General features: G+C 39.1%; 1 protein-coding gene across 2 annotated transcripts in view; it reads left to right on the top strand.

The window, feature by feature from the left end:
* The window catches only part of OCA2 (OCA2 melanosomal transmembrane protein), a 561,894-nt gene that overhangs the window by 70,200 nt on the left and 475,164 nt on the right, over positions 1 to 16,530 (top strand). For both annotated transcript variants that reach the window (XM_064570041.1, XM_064570040.1), the window contains one exon: positions 13,082 to 13,180. In XM_064570041.1, coding sequence (XP_064426111.1) covers positions 13,082 to 13,180 — 99 coding nt within the window. The remainder of the gene's footprint in view (positions 1 to 13,081; positions 13,181 to 16,530) is intronic.

Genomic DNA, 16,530 nt, shown 5'->3' with positions numbered 1-16,530 from the left:
AGTTTCAGAAGAATAGGTATTAATTCTTCTTGAAATGTTTGGGAGAATTCCCCTGGGATGCCACCTGGCCCTAGGATCTTATTTCTCAGGAGATTTTTGATTACTGCTTCAATTTCCTTAGTGGTTATGGGTCTGTTCAGGTTTCCTATTTCTTCTTGGTTCAGTTTTGGTAGCTTATACATCTCTAGGAATGCATCCATTTCTTCCAGATTGTCTAATTTGCTGGCATAGAGTTGCTCATAATATGTTCTTATAATTGTTTGTATTTCTTTGGTGTTGGTTGTGATCTCTCCTCTTTCATTCATGATTTAATTTATTTGGGACCTTTCTCTTTTCTTTTTGTTAAGTCTGGCCAGGGGTTTATCAATCTTATTAATTCTTTCAAAGAACCAGCTCCTAGTTTCGTTGATGTGTTCTACTGTTCTTTTGGTTTCTATTTCATTGATTTCTGTTCTGATCTTTATTGTTTCTCTTCTCCTCCTGGGTTTAGGCTTTATTTCCTGTTCTTTGTCCAGCTCCTTTAGGTGAGGGTTAAGTTGTGTATTTGAGATCTCTCCTGTTTCTTGAGAAAGGCTTGTATTACTATATACTTTCCTCTTAGGACTGCCTTTGCTGCATCCCAAAGATTTTGAACACTTGTGTTTTCATTTTCATTTGTTTCCATGAATTTTTTTAATTCTTTTTTTAATTTCCTGGTTGATCCATTCATTCTTTAGTAGGATGCTCTTTAGTCTCCATGTATTTGAGTTCTTTCTGATTTTCCTCTTGTGATTGAGTTCTAGTTTCAAAGCATTGTGGTCTGAAAATAGGCAGGGAATGATCCCAATCTTTTGGTACCAGTTGAGACCTAATATGTGACCCAGGATGTGATCTCTTCTGGAGAATGTTCCATGGGCACTAGAGAAGAATGTGTATTCTGTTGGTTTTGGATAGAGTGTTCTGAATATATCTGTGACGTCCATCTGGTCCAGTGTGTCATTTAGAGTCTTTATTTCCTTGTTGATCTTTTGCTTAGATGATCTGTCCATTACAGTGAGGGGGGTTGTTAAAATCCCCCACTATTATTGTATTGTTGTATATGTGTTTCTTTTATTTTCTTATTAAGTGGCTTATATAATTGGGTGTTCCCATGTTAGGGGCATAGATATTTAAAACTGTTAGATCTTCTTGTTGGATAGACCCTTTAAGTATGATGTACTGTTCTTCCTCATCTCTTATTATAATATTTGGTTTAAAATCTAATTTGTCTGTTTTGTTTTGGTTTTTAAGATTTTATTTATTTGACAGAGAGACACAATGAGAGAGGGAACACAAGCAGGGGGAGTAGGAGAGGGAGAAGCAGGCTTTCCCATGGAGCAGGGATCCTGGTGCAGGGCTCAATCCCAGGACCCTGGGATCATGACCTTAGCCGAAGGCAGATTCTTAACGACTGAGCCACCAGGTGCCCCTACTTTGTCTCTTATAAGGATTGCCACTCCAGCTTTCTTTTGGTGTCCATTAGCCTAGTAAATGGTTTTCCACCCCCTAACTTTCAGTCTAGGTGTGTCTTTGGGTCTAACATGGATGGAGCCATATCTAGACAGCATTTGGATGGGTCTTGTTTTTTTATCCATTCTGATACCCTGTGTCTTTTGATTGGGGCATTTAGCCCATTTACATTCAGGGTAACTATTGAAAGATAGGAATTTAGTGCCATTGTATTATCTGGAAGGTGACTGTTATTGTATATTGTCTGTGTTCCTTTCTGGTCCATGTTACTTTTAGGCTCTCTCTTTGCTTAGAGGACCCCTTTCAATATTTCTTGTAGGGCTGGTTTTGTGTTTGCACATTCTTTTAGTTTTTGTTTGTCCTGGAAGTTTTTTATCTCTCCTTCAATTTTCAATGACAGACTAGCTGGTTATAGTATTCTTGGCTGCATATTTTTCTCGTTTAGTGCCCTGAATATGTTATGCCAGTCCTTTCTGGCCTGCCAGGTCTCCATGGATAGGTCTGCTGCCAATCTAATGTTTCTACCATTGTAGGTTACAGACCTCTTGTCCCAAGCTGCTTTCAGGATTTTCTCTTTGTCTCTGATACTTGTAAGTGTTACTATTAGATGTCAGGGTGTTGACCTGTTTTTATTGATTTTGAGGGGTGTTCTCTGTGCTTCCTGGATTTTGATGCCTGTTTCTTTCCCCAAATTAGGGAAGTTCTCTTCTATAATTTGCTCCAATATAGCTTCTTCCCCTCTCTCTCTTTCTTCTTCTTCTGGGATCCCAATTATTCTAATATTGTTTCATCTTATGGTATCACTTACCTCTCGAATTCTGCCCTTGTAATCCAGTCGTTGTTTATCTCACTTTTTCTCAGTTTATTTTATATTTTTAAAAGATTTTATTTATTTATTTATTTTATTTTTAATTGTTTATTGTTATGTTAATCACCATACATTACATCATTAGTTTTTGATGTAGTGTTCCATGATTCATTGTTTGTGCATAACACCCAGTGCTCCATGCAGAACGTGCCCTCTTTAATACCCATGACCAGCCTAACCCATCCTCCCACCCCCCCTTCCCTCTAGAACCCTCAGTTTGTTTTTCAGAGTCCATCATCTCTCATGGTTCTTCTCCCCCTCTGATTTCCCCGCCTTCATTCTTCCCCTCCTCCTATCTTCTTCTTCTTTTTTTTTCTTCTTAACATATATTGCATTATTTGTTTTAGAGGTACAGATCTGTTTCAACAGTCTTGCACAATTCACAGTGCTCACCATAGCACATACCCTCCCCAATGTCTATCACCCAGCCACCCATCCCTCCCACCTCACCCCCCACTCCAGCAACTCTCTGTTTCCTGTTTCTCAGTTTATTTATTCTCCATCATTTGGTCTTCTTTATCACTAATTTTCTCTTCTGACTCATTTGTCCTAGTAATTAGAGCCTCCATTTTTTATTGCACCTCATTAATAGCCTTTTTGATTTCAACTTGGTTAGATTTTAGTTCTTTTATTTATACAAACAGGGATTCTCTAGTATCTTTGCTTTTTTCAAGCCCAGCTAGTATCTTTATAATTGTCATTCTGAACTCTAGTTCCGACATCTTACTAATGTTCATATTGATTAGGTTGTCGGTACTGCTTCTTGTTCTTTATTTTGAGGTGATTTTTTCCATCTTGTCATTTTGTCCAGAGGAGAATAGATGAATGAGAGAACAAAATGCTAAAAGTGTAACAATAACCCCAGGAAAATGTACACTAAGCAAATCGGAAGAAACCTGAACCCGGGGAGAAAAGAAAGGCAGAAAAAAAATATGATCAGGCTGGTGAATAGAACAGAGCCACACACTAGATTTTGGGTGTGTTTTGATCTGTTAGAAGAAACTGCCTCCCAAAATTTTAAAGAAAGAATAACTTATATATATACAAAAATAAGGGTAAATACAATGAAGGGATGGAATATGAATGTAAAGATGAAAATTAAAGATTTTTAAAAAGGATTTGATAAGAATTTGGTTGCAAAAAGAATGAAGAAAAATTTTTAAAAAAAGGAGACAGTGTGATCAGGCAGGAGACTAGAACAAAGCCATACACTAGATTTAGGGTATATTTTGGTCTGTTAGAAGAAACTGTATCCCAAAATTTTAAAGAAAGAAAAACATATATATACAAAAATTAAGGTTAAATACAATGAAGGGATATAATATGACTGTAAAAATTAAAATTAAAAAAGATTTTTAAAAAGGAATTGGTAAGATATTGGTTGAAAAGGGAAAGAAGCAAAATTAAAAAAAAAGAAATAGAAAAAGAAAACATAAAGAAAATTAAAAAAATTAACTTTGAAAGACTAAAGAATCATGGGGAAAAAACCCATGAATTCTATGTGCTGTATTCCCCTAGTGCTGGAGTTTTGCAGTTCTCATTGATGGTGAACTTGGTCTTCGCTGGCTGTTCTTGCTGATCTTCTGGGGGAGGGGCCTGTTGCAGTGGTTCTCAAATGTCTTTGCCTGAGTTGGAATTGCATCGCCCTTGCCAGGGGCCAGGTTGAGTAATATGCTTGGGTTTGCTCTAGGTAGCTTTTGTTCCCTGCAAACTTTCCATACAGCTTTGGAGGACGAGAATGAAAATGGCAGCCTCCCAATCTCTGGCCCTCGAGGAGCCAAGATCTCAGGGCCCTGCTCCTCAGTGAGCCCTCAGAGAAAAGCAGTCAATCACTCCCATCTCCCTGGTCTCCGCCACACTCTGTGCTCACCTGGCCTGTGACCCAGTGTTTCTATCTCTGGCACACGACCCCATGTGAAGTTTCCAAACCCAGCAGATCCCTGTGGTGCTGTCCGCGCCGCTCCCCCAGGGGGCGGAAGGGGAGTCTCCCTGTATCTGCTGCTTGTTGGACCCCTGCTCAAAGAAGAGTAGTGGCCTGACTGTGCTGTAGATCATGGTTTATGGCAAGCCCAAGCTGAGAGCCCACTCCTTGACTTTTTCTTTGCAGCTGGCTTCCCCACTCCAATACCTGGGAGCTCTGCCGCACTCAGTCACCCCTGGTCTTTCTGTGACCCTGAGGGTCCTGAGACCATACCGTCCCAGGGAGGGTTCCACCCACTGCTTAGCCACTGGAGTGATGTCCCTCAGCAGAGCAGACTTTGAAGAAATGTTCCGATTTTGTGCTCCACTGCTCTATCACTTGCTGGTAGCTGGCTGATGGAGGTTCCCTCCCCCCACGGTCTATCTTCCCAAATATCGCCTCAGATTCACTTCTCCGAACGTCCTACCTTCCAGAAATTGGTCACTTTTCTTTTCAGAGAATTGTTGCTATTCTTTTCTTTGATCTCCTGTTGAATTTGTAGGTGTTCAGAATGGTTTGATATCTAGCTGAGTTGCTGGTACCAGACGAAATTTAGGTCTCCTATCCTCTGCCAATCTTGCTCCTCCCGGTAAGATTTTTTTTTAATTCCCTATGATCATCTGCACTATTTCTTATATTCCACATATCAGTGAATATCAGTAAGTTATGAAGTTTAATTTTCATAAACCAGTTGGCACCTGTTTTGCTCTATCCCTTTGCTTTCTAATATGGGACCACTTTCTGGAATTTTGTATTTATAATTCCTGTATGTGTGTGCTTGTGTATCTCTCTCTCTCTCTCCCCATCTCTCTATTTATTCTATCTAAAACCAAGTAAATGGATTCTAAACAATGTATTGTTTAGTGTTGCTTGTTTTTAAGCTTTATAAAAGTTATATCTTGTATGTATTCTTCCATGAATTCCTTTCTTCACTCAACATTATGTTTCTAACACTTACCCATATTGCTTTGTTTAACTGTAGTTCCTCCAGTTTCACTGCTGTGTAAAATTTTATTTGTGTGAATATCCTGGTGCATGTTGATTTTGTATCTTTCAACTTCACTGAATTTGATTTTATTAGTTTTAACAATTGTGTGTGTGTGCATTCATGTGTGTGTGTAATCTTCAGAATATTCCACATATTAGCTCATGTCATCTGTGAACAGGGATAATTTTTGTGTTTCTTTCCAATTTGAATGCATTTTATTTCTTTTTCTTGCGTAATTGATCTGGCTAGAGCTTCCAGTACTATATTGATTAGAAGCAAAACAGGTATCCTCAAATTGTTCTTCATCTTAAAGGAAAAGCTTTCATTATTTACCTTTGAGTATGATGTTAGCTGTTTTTCATATGGCCTTTACTATGTTGTAGTTTCCTTTTATTCCTAATTGCTGAATATTTTTATAATGAAAGTGTGTTGAACTTTGTCATATACTTTTCTGCATCAATAGATGATCATGTGGTTTTTTTCCTTCGCTCTGTTAATGTGGTGTTTCATTGATTGATTTTCATATTTTGAACCATCCTTGAATTACAGGAATAGATTCACCTTGGTCATAGTGTATAATCCTTTTAATATGCTGCTGAACTGACTTGCTAGTATTTTGTTGAGGATTTTTTGCATCAGTATTCATCAGGGATATTGGTCTGTGGTTTTCTCCTCTTGTAGTGTTTTGGTATCAAGGTAATGCTGATCTCATTGAATGAGTGTCCCCTCTTTTTCAGTTTTTTAGGAGAGTTTGAGGAGGTGATGTTAATTCTTCTTTAAACATTTGGTAGAGTACATCAGCTAAGCAATCTGGTTCAGGGCTTTTTTTATTGTTGTTGGGAAGTTTTTGATTACTGATTCAATTTCCTTAATAGTTGCAGGTCTATTCAGATTTTCTTTTTCTTCATTATCAGTGTTGGTAGGTTGTGTATAGCTAGGAATTTGCCCATTTTATATAGGTTATCCAATTTATTAGCATATAATCATTCATAGTATGCTTGTATAATCCTTTTTATTTCTGTAAAATTGATAGTAATGTTCCTGCTTTCATTTCTGATTTTAGTAATTTGAGTTTCTCTTTTTTCTTAGTCAATCTAGCTAAAGATGTATCAATTTTATTGATCTTTGCAAAGAACCAACTTTTGATTTCATTGATTTTCTCTATAGTTTTTCTCATCTCTGTTTTATTAGTCACCTCTTTAATCTTGATTTTCTTACTTCTGTTAGCTTTTGGGTTTAGTTTATTCTTCGTTATCTAATTTGTTAAGGTATAAAGTTAGATTGTTGATTTGAGATCTTTCTTCTGTTTAAATGTAAATACAGCTATAGATTTCCCTCTTAGTACTGCTTTTCGTTCATCCCATAAATTTTGGTATGTTGTGTTTTCATTGTCATTTTTCTCAGGGCATTTGTCTCAAACTGTATTAGTTTGCTAGGGCTGCCATAACAAAATAGCACAGACAGGGTGTTTTAAACAACAGAAATTTATTTCCTCATAGTTTTGGAGGCTATAAGTCCAAGATCAAGGGGCTGGCAGGGTTGGTTACCTCGAATGCCTCTCTCCTTGGCATGCAGATGCTTGCCTTCCTAGATGGCTACCTTCCTACTGCCCCTTTACACTGTCATTGTACATGAATCTTTGGTGTTTCTCTTCTTATAAGGATACCAGTCAAATTGGATTAGAACCCACCCTAATGGCCTCATTTAACTTAATCACCTATTTTAAAGATATCTCCAAATACAGTCATATTATAAGGTACTGGGGGTTAGGGCTTCAACAGATGAGAGGTTTTTTGGTTTGTTTTTTTTTTTTTTTTGGTTGGAGGTGCACACAATTCAGCTCAGAGAAGATATTTTCTAATTTCCCTTGTGATTTCTTCTTTGACTCATTGGTTGGTTGAGTGTTTTGTTTAATTTCCACATATGTGTGAATTTTTCAATTTCCCTTTTGTTATTGATTTCTAGTTAATTCTATTGTGATTGGAAAAGATATGTTATATGATTTCAAACTTTCAAAATTTATTAAAACTTGTTTTATGGTATAACATATGGTCTATCCTGGAGAACGTTACGTGTGTACTTGAAAGAAATGTGTAATTTCGCTCTGGTTGGGTAGATTGTTCTCTGTAGGCCTTTTAAGTCCAGTTGGTTTATAGTGTTGTGTAAGGCCTCTAGTTCCATATGTATCTTTTGTTTGATTTCTAACTATTATTGAGAGTGGGGCATTGAAGTCTCTAGCCATTATTGTAGAACTATCTATCCCTTCAATTATGTCAGTGTCTGCCTCATATCTTTTGGAGCTCTGATGTTTGGTGCATATTATTTATAATTGTTATTGGTAGAATATAGTTGAATCATGTTTTTTGTTTTGTTTTGTTTCTGTTTTAATCCCTCTGCCAAACTCTGCCTTTTTTAAAAAAAAGATTTTATTTATTTATTTGACAGAGAGAGACAAAGTGAGAGAAGGAACACAAGCAGGGAGAGTAGAAGAGGGAGAAGCAGGCTTCCTGCTGAGCAGGGAGTCCAATGCAGGACTCGATCCCAGGACCTGATCATGGATCATGACCTGAGCCAAAGGCAGACGCTTAATGACTGAGCCACCCAGGTGCCCCCAAACTCTGCCTTTTGATTGAGTTTCGTATATTGATATTTAAGGTTATCATTCATACAGAAAGAATTACTTTTGGCATTTTGTTTTATGTTTTCTGTATGTTTTATGGCTTTTTGCCCCTCATTTCCTTCATTATTGCCTTCCTCCTTTACTGCCTTCCTTTGTGTTTAGTTGACTTTTTGTAGTGACATGTTTTGATTCTCTTCTCATTTTTTTGGTGTACATTTTATTATATTTTCTTTGTGTTTACAGTGGCAATTAGATATGACATTCTAAAGTTATAACAACCAAATTTGAATTGATACCAACTTAACTTCAACTGCATACAAAAACTTTACTTCTATATAGTTTTACCCCTCTTTGTTATTGATATCACAAATTACATTTTTGTATGTTATGTACCTATTAGCATAGATTTATCATTATTTTTATGCATTTATTTTTTAAATCCTGCAGAAAATAACTAGTGGGGGTGTTAGGTTGAAGAAGTGGGAAACTGTCATCATGTTTTCTACTTCTTCACTCACAACTGATTACAAACATTGCCCCTGAGCAGCCTGGACTATAGGCTCCCTTTTTTGCACTTAATTAAACTTAAAAGCCTGGCTATGCTTGGACAGAACAATGATAGACTCTCTGAAGTTCTGACTATATTTGGGTGAGGAATTACAGTCTCCTCCCAACTCTTCTAAAAAATGGCACATGAGTGGGTGGCAGCTTCCCTGTTCACTTTCCTTCCTCAGATCTGCTTTCTCTCAATGGACACACTTGACTCTTTTCTGTGTGATCACTTTTGGGGCAAGCCCCACTTTTCCCAGCCTGCTGGTTTGCTTTTTTCCTTCTGGAAAGGTACTTTGGACCAGTGAATCTAGTATGAAAACAGGCCAGAAACAAGAGTCAGAGAGAGAGAGGGAGAGAGGGAGGAAGGCAGTGGAATCATTTTGCACTCCTTGTTACTGGCTCTGGGTTCCCTGCCAAGCAGAGCTGGCTTCTGTCCTGCATTGATGGTCTCTACATCATACAGAGCTTGAGAAAGAATGAGAGCAAACTTCTTCCTCTACCACTGATAACCAAACCACTACCTCTCCAGCATGTCCTTTGCACTAATCATTGTCTCTTGTCTGGCCTTTAGAAATGTGAATCTTCTCATAAGTGTTAATATATTAGGTATTCAGTATTTTTCAACATTCTTAGATACTTTTTTCTTTTTTTTAAGATACTTTTTTCTTAATAAAATGACATAAGCACCATAAGACTACTGTTTGGATCTAGAAAGAACTAGGGTGTCTGGAGCTAAGAAAACTGCTATAGACAGGGGAGGGCTGGGAGGTATACACTATAGCCAACACACTATACCATCTTGCAGGTTGGCTTATTTACAATCACGGCAGCAAGATTTCTTGACAATGGTGAATTTGAATCAATTCTAGCTGTTTAAAATTACTGCTTAAGGATCTAAAATGTGGCTAATACCCAGGGCTTTGGGGACAGGGATTTGTTCCCTTCCATAACTGAAAGGCATAGTAAGGCTCTCTGTGGACCATAAACACCAAGACGCTTTTTGCCCAGTGACTCCACTTCTAGGAATCTGTTCTAGGAAACTATTGGAGGCACACACAAAGACTTATCTACTAGGACTCTCATAATGTTTGTTACTTATATTAGTAAAGAACTAGAAGTTCCCTAAATTTCCAACAACAGGTGGATGGTTAAGCCTAATGTGGTGATCCATGTAATGGAATATGATGCCAACATGTAAATCAGATTGTAGAAGAACATTTAATAACACAGAAATGCTAATGACATATCTAAGTTAAACAATTAGAGGATGAAGCCATTTATTTGTTTGAATGTATGTCTGGACATGTATATATTTGAAGCTGACTTTATTATTATTTTTTTATTATGTTCAATTAGCCAACATATAGTACATCATTAGTTTTTGATGTAGTGTTCAATGATTCATTTATTGCATATAACACCCAGTGCTGACTTTAAAACTGTTCATTTATATGTAGGAAAAAAAAAACCCCGAAAGGAAGTTCTTTATTTTTTATTTTTTAAAGTATTTAAATTCCAGTTAGTTAACATACAGTGTAATGTTAGTTTCAGGTGTACAATATAGTGATTCAACACTTCCACACAACACCCAGTGCTCATCACAACAAGTGCACTCCTTAATCCCCATCATCCATTTAACCCATCCCCCCATCCACCTCCCCTCTGGTAACCATCAGTTTGTTCTCTATAGTTAAGAGTCTTTAAATGTTAACAGCTGGTATCTTTGAAGTACAGAATTATATACAATCATTTTATCTGTTATCTTCTTCTGTAGTTTCCAAATTATTCAAATAAAGTATTGCCCGCTTATAAGTTTACAGGCATATACGAAATTTGCACATGTATACAGAGTTGTTGAGACACTAGGGAAAATAGATACTGTTGAATTTCGTGAATTTTGAAAACACCTGGGCTTAGATGTGAAGTCAGAAAAATGTCAATGAGATTTCTTTTTTCAGGAGGAGAAAAGGTCAGGAATAATATAGATCTCATCAATATATTCTACCTTAATTAAGTCAGAAAGAAAAATGACTCCGAAATATGTGTTTCTTGGGCAATCCTGAATCTTCTCTATATGTAGTTTCTGAGTTTTCTATCTTCCAGGACAGCAGATCAGGGATCCTGTGAAGTAACAGGGTCTAAAGCCCTCTCTGAGCTTCTCTTCTTTGCAAAAAAGAAATGGACTTGGAACAATCGAAAATAATGTCTGGACAGTGTCAGATTAAGTTTAAATTTGGAATAGCCTGAAGTCTCTGGGTAATTTCCTAGCAAAACTTAATTTAATTTCTGGCTCTTTAGAATCACAACTAAATATTAAAAAGCTTAGAAACTACTCCCTGTACACTTATCTACAATTATAAAACACTGTGTGTACACAAAGTGCAATTAGAAATGTTAAATAATGAAATGAGCCAGATGTGCACACCTCAGGGAAAATAAAATGTACTCTTGACATTTCCCCCTTTCCAATTTTCCTCCTTCATGGCCATAAGGTGAATTCTCAGCATTGCACAATGTGGTGCTGCTGTGAGCTGTGCTGAGAACCTGTGGGGAGTGCTTTCTAAGGAGCAACAGCACCTCCACTCTCTTGAACATTTTCTGCTCTTCAGAGGGTCAGTGGTGATTCTGAGCACATTATTGATCTAATAATGCTTTAGAAAACTGTTCCAGTGAGTCAAAAAGACACGTCATGCAAACAAGCTATGATTACTGGGATTTAACTAATTCATTAAGTATTTAAGCACCTACATTTAACTGGGTACCAGTTAAGGTACCAGATAAAACAAGATGGAAATAACATGGCAGCCATTCATAAGAGGCTCACAGTGTAATAGAAATAATTGAATTGAATTGAAGCCGAACTATGCTTACCATTTACATCTCCTAATTTAGTGTGACTCACTTTACTGAGTTTTTCCTTTAAATCCACACTATACAGATGAGAAAATGGAAGCTCAGAGTGGTTAAATAATGTGAATGAGGCATGGTAACAGTCACCTTTCCCAGAAATGCTATGTAACAGACCATGCCAGGGAGTAACAGAAAACACTGGATATTAGTTGACTCATTGAGACGTTTATCTAAATCTGCCTGAGGCCCTTCTTTATTTACAGTTATGAGACATGAAAAATTTAAAAACCCAACTAATTGTTTAAGCCAGTTTGAACAGCTAACAGCTAAAGTGCATGAAACTATTAAATCCCTCAAGTGGAACTCATCTTCTACCTCTGCTCTCATGCATGCTAGTTAGGGCATCTGTTCTACACCTTGTTCTCTGCTGTGCTTGTCTCCCTGGCTATTAAAGCTCCTGAGGACAGAGTCCTCTCACATCTGTGTTCCCCTATAAATACACAGGGCTGCCCAGAGGTGCTACTCAGAGGACACATTGCTGGCCCAAGACAGACTCTCTTCCTGGCTTCAGTGTGGAGTGGTGGGTATTGTTGGACACAGCTCAGGGCCCTGGTTTCATTCACCCATGAAACCAGGGTCTTATTGACTGTTGTCACAGGTGCATGTTGTAATGAGAAGGAGAAAAGGGGGTGGGAATATTTTTCTTTCCTTTCTCTGTATTTATGATTTGAAGTACTATTATTGCCCAGGTGAGTGTTTCATGGCATCCACAGCAGCTCTGTGTGGCCTGGGCTCCTTAAGGAAAGGCAGTGTATTTGCGTATAAAATGACATATTCCCAACAGGAATGAAAATGATTTCTGCAGCTTTCCACGAAGAGCTGGTTGCTTTTAAACGTCATATGTCCTTGAATGAGGTGCCCATATATGCTTGTGGGTTCTCTTGTGCCTGTGCAATTACTTCCATCTTAAAGGCTCCTGATTTGGATAAGTTTATGGTGGCCCTTCCTCTAGTGCAGGCCAGCACAGTGGAAGGGGGTCCCACACAGTGTGAGCCTTTGCTTTGCTTCACTTGTGGCTCCCATCCCCCTGAGAGACCCCTCCTTGCCATTTTATCATTTCATTTTCACCCTGTGGGCCCTGACTTCTGCTGCTTGGTCTTTGATGGGAAGCCAGTAAGATATTTTTTTTTAAAGATTTATTTATTTGAGAGAGCGAGAATGAGAGAGAGTACATGAGAGGGGGGAGGGTCAGAGGGAGAAGCAGGCTCCCCGCCGAGCAGGGAGTCCGATGCGGGACTCGATCCTGGGACTCCAGGATCATGACCCGAGCCGAAGGCAGTCGCTTAACCAACTGAGCCACCCAGGTGCCTGTCAGTAGGATATTTTCAATGTGTGATATTTAGATACTGTGATATTAGGAAGTAGAATTTTCTGAGTATAGAAAGGCCCGTCAGACTCTGAATGGTTTTCTCCATGAAAAGTTCTGCATGGAATGGTAAAGCCTAAAAGTATCAATCCTACAGCATCTGGTCTCCTACGTGAGTTTTTGTTTTGTACTGCCAACATGGTTATGCTGGGGAGGAGAGCTGTTTCTAATTGTCTTTCCTAAAACTCCAGCTTTTTACAATTCAGATATAAAATTCAGTGTAAAATTTATCACTGAATCTCAGGCATGTTCTTGGATATAGCCCCAATTACCAGTGAACACCTCCACCATTGTGTTGGTGATCCTTTTTCCTTCATTGTGTCTTTCAGGTCTCACTCTTCTTTACCTCAGTTCTTCAACTCCAGGTCAAAAGACCTCTGCTTTACAGAAAACACTCCTTTGCTGAGAAATTCCTCACAAGATAAAGGGTGAGTTTCCCCCCACCCACTTCTTATAAAATTAAGAAAGCTCTGAACATTGCCCTTGGCACTTATACTGGAGAATTTCTTCCCGAGAGGTGAATTTTTCTCTGACACGTTGTTTGGTCTCTGCCAGATTCCTGTCAGTTCAGTGTAGGATATATTCATGATTCTAGTAGTTGTAGTCTGTGGCTTATGAATTTCCAAATAACCTTGATCATACCCCTGCAGTAATTAAATAACACATGTGCACATTCACGCATATACACAGCTCTGATGGGCTGTCTTACCAGGCCAGAGCTTCTGAACCAGGGGTAAGGAAGGATTCATCCAGAGATATTTTTTTGTTGTCATAGCTGGGGCAGGGGTACTACTGGCATTTAAGGGTAAAGGCCAGGGATGCTGCTTAACATCCTGCAGATGTTAAGGGACACTTCCCCCCAACAAAGAATTATCTGGCTCAAATGTCATTAGTGGTAAGGTTTAAAAATGTATGATTTAAGAGGAACCTCCACTTCCTGCAACTTTGAGGTCCTTTTGGGTACAAACAGGATGGTCCTGGAATCTCTGAGCAGAGCTGATCTGGAGGATAACTCTGTCCCCTAGGATGAAGGGCCCTGCCCCGGTTTCCAAGCTCATCTCTTCTTTTTGCAGACAAACTTCCGGAAGCCTGAACCACTTGCTCAGTATCCCCTGACTGACTCCCTGCACATTACAAACTTGGTGGCATTGTCGTGGACTCTTCCTTTTCTACCCTCTGACCCCACGCACCTGCATTGGCAGGCAGGCCACCGTGTTACCTGTCCTTACCTCCCTCCCATCCTCTGAGGAGCTGCCCACCCTCTTTCCAGCCCTGTCTGCAACCATGTGGATGGGACTTCATACTTTATAGAATGTATCAGAATTCTTTGGGGTACTTGTATGCCATGTGGATTCCTAGCCTCACTTGCCAAAGACTCACCCCATTTAGATAGGGTGTAAGAATGTGGATTTAATCACCTCCTGGTGCAGGGACAATCTGGCTCCCTCCAGGAGATTCTGATGACAAGGTGTGTCTTCCTGCAAAAGTCCCCACTGAGCCCTTTGACTAGACGAACTTCCTCCTGTTCTGGCTCTCCAGGGCACTCTCACTCAACTTCAAAGGGGCTCAAATGTCACCTCCTTTGTGAAACATTGGTCCCCCACAACTCCCTCAAGAGTCAATGCTTCTTCTGTGCTCTCAAATACACATTCATGCCCATACTTTAGAACATGCCTTATGTTCCATGGTTGTGCCTGCCAGCCTGCCTCTTCTTCATCTCACATCCTAGTGTCCAGCACAGTCCCTGCAGCCAGGAGGATAACTTAATTTTTCTCCATTTCTCCTAATAAATAACTTTGAAAACAGACACTTCAAATATCAATTCCTTTAATGCTTTCCTTTGAATTACTTGGTAAATCATGAAGGTTATTTTAGAACTCATGTTTCATTGGAAAAGCATAATGTGTAGGCATTTGTCCTGGGCACAAGGAGCACAGAAACATGCCCCGGGATGCCAAGCTGTGCCTCAAGTCAAAAGCTACATACCTACAGAGGAGCAGAACATGGGTCAGGTTTGCTTATAAAACGTTTTCCTTCTTTTCAAGGTGTTGAGGGCAGGAATATGCAACTGATGGTATTAGGAGCAGAGCATGCTGTGCATCTGCACTGACCAGCCTAGTAGCTACTTGTCACAGATTATTCAAAGCTAAATTAATTAAAATTAATTAAAATTAAAAATTCAGTCTTCAGTTACACACTTCGAGTGGCCCATGAGCATGTGTGACTACCATACTGGATAGGAGAGAGAACACGCCCATCACCACAGAAAATTCTATTGCACAGCACTGTTCTAGATATACTGACATTAGCTTTCTTCTTGCCACTTCTAAAAGAAGTTTACTTAGTTCCAGTTTTTGTTACGGTCGTATTTGTTCACCAGTGGAGGGGGTCGTGATATCATTCCTTACACATAAATATTTCCCAGTCACAGAACTCTTTGTTTTCAGTATTGATTAGTTTGCAGCACTGTCAGCATCAATTGCTATTGTTACATATTTGTTTCATACAGCCTAATTTGCATCTTTGGGTTTCTCTTTACGAATAAGACTTTTTTTTTCTTGTTGTAAACCAGTTTGAAAGCAATTATAGGTTTTCAGGTGAATCACAATGCCCTGTTGAGCTAGTTGGGCTTGAGAGGCAAAATTGGTCTCTAAGATCATGGCCCGTTATGTCAGTAGGGTGATCCCATGAATATTCCAAGCAATACATGAAAATACTGGGCTTGGTGCAACCTCACTAGAGTCAAATGCATCTGAACTGAGGGTTTGTTCAGAAGCCCAGAGATTCAGCCAAAAGTAAATGGATGTGTCCACATGTAATTTTGTTTTTTTAAATTTTATTTTATTATGTTATGTTAATCACCATACATTATTAGTTTTTTTCCCTTTTTTATTATTATGTTATGTTAATCACCATACATTACATCATTAGTTTTTGATGTAGTGATCCACGATCCATTGTTTTCATATAACACCTAGTACGTGCCCTCCTTAAAGATTTTTTTTTTTTTTATTCATGAGAGACAGAGTGAGAGAGAAAGGCAGAGGGAGAAGCAGGCTCCCAAGGAGTAGGGAGCCCAATGCGGGACTCGATCCCAGGACCCTGAGATCATGACCTGAGCCGAAGGCAGACGCTTAACCATCTGAGCCACCCAGGTGCCCCTCAGTACGTGCCCTCCTTAATACCCATCACCAGGCTAACCCATCCCCCCATCGCCCTCCCCTCTAGAACCCTCAGTTTGTTTCTCAGAGTCCGTAGTTTCTCATGGTTTGTCTCTCCCTCCGATTTCCCCCCTTCCTGCTATCTTCTTCTTCTTCTTCTTTTTTTAAACATATATTGTATTATTTGTTTCAGAGGTACAGATCTGTGATTCAACAGTCTTACACAATTCACAGCGGTCACCATAGCACATACCCTCCCCAATGTCTATCACCCAGCCACTCCATCCCTCTCACCCCCTCCCACTCCACCACCCTCAGTTTGTTTCCCAAGATTAAGAATTCCTCATTAAGAAGTCCACATGTAATTTTGAGAAAAGTTTATGATTTCTTTTGAATCATCCTTCTAGATAGAGGTTCCATTCTTGGGCCCATCTAGTCCAGCACTGATGTTCTCCACTCCTGCTCATGCTCATGTATAGGCTGGGTGGAAAAGCCAGGTAGACCATCTTCCCTATAGCTCTATTACAGAAAGATAATTGTAGGCCTACACCCCTCATTCTGCTTCAGGACAGGTGTAACAACTAGGTACTGAGAACTCTAGCACAATCAAGGAGAAA

Source organism: Mirounga angustirostris, unplaced genomic scaffold, assembly GCF_029215605.1.
Source record: "Mirounga angustirostris isolate CCGP_5_RB_7025 unplaced genomic scaffold, mMirAng1.0.hap1 SCAF_9, whole genome shotgun sequence".
Classification (NCBI taxonomy): domain Eukaryota; kingdom Metazoa; phylum Chordata; class Mammalia; order Carnivora; family Phocidae; genus Mirounga; species Mirounga angustirostris.
Note: the sequence above shows the minus strand (reverse complement) of the source record. Positions and strands in the feature narration are given on the sequence as shown.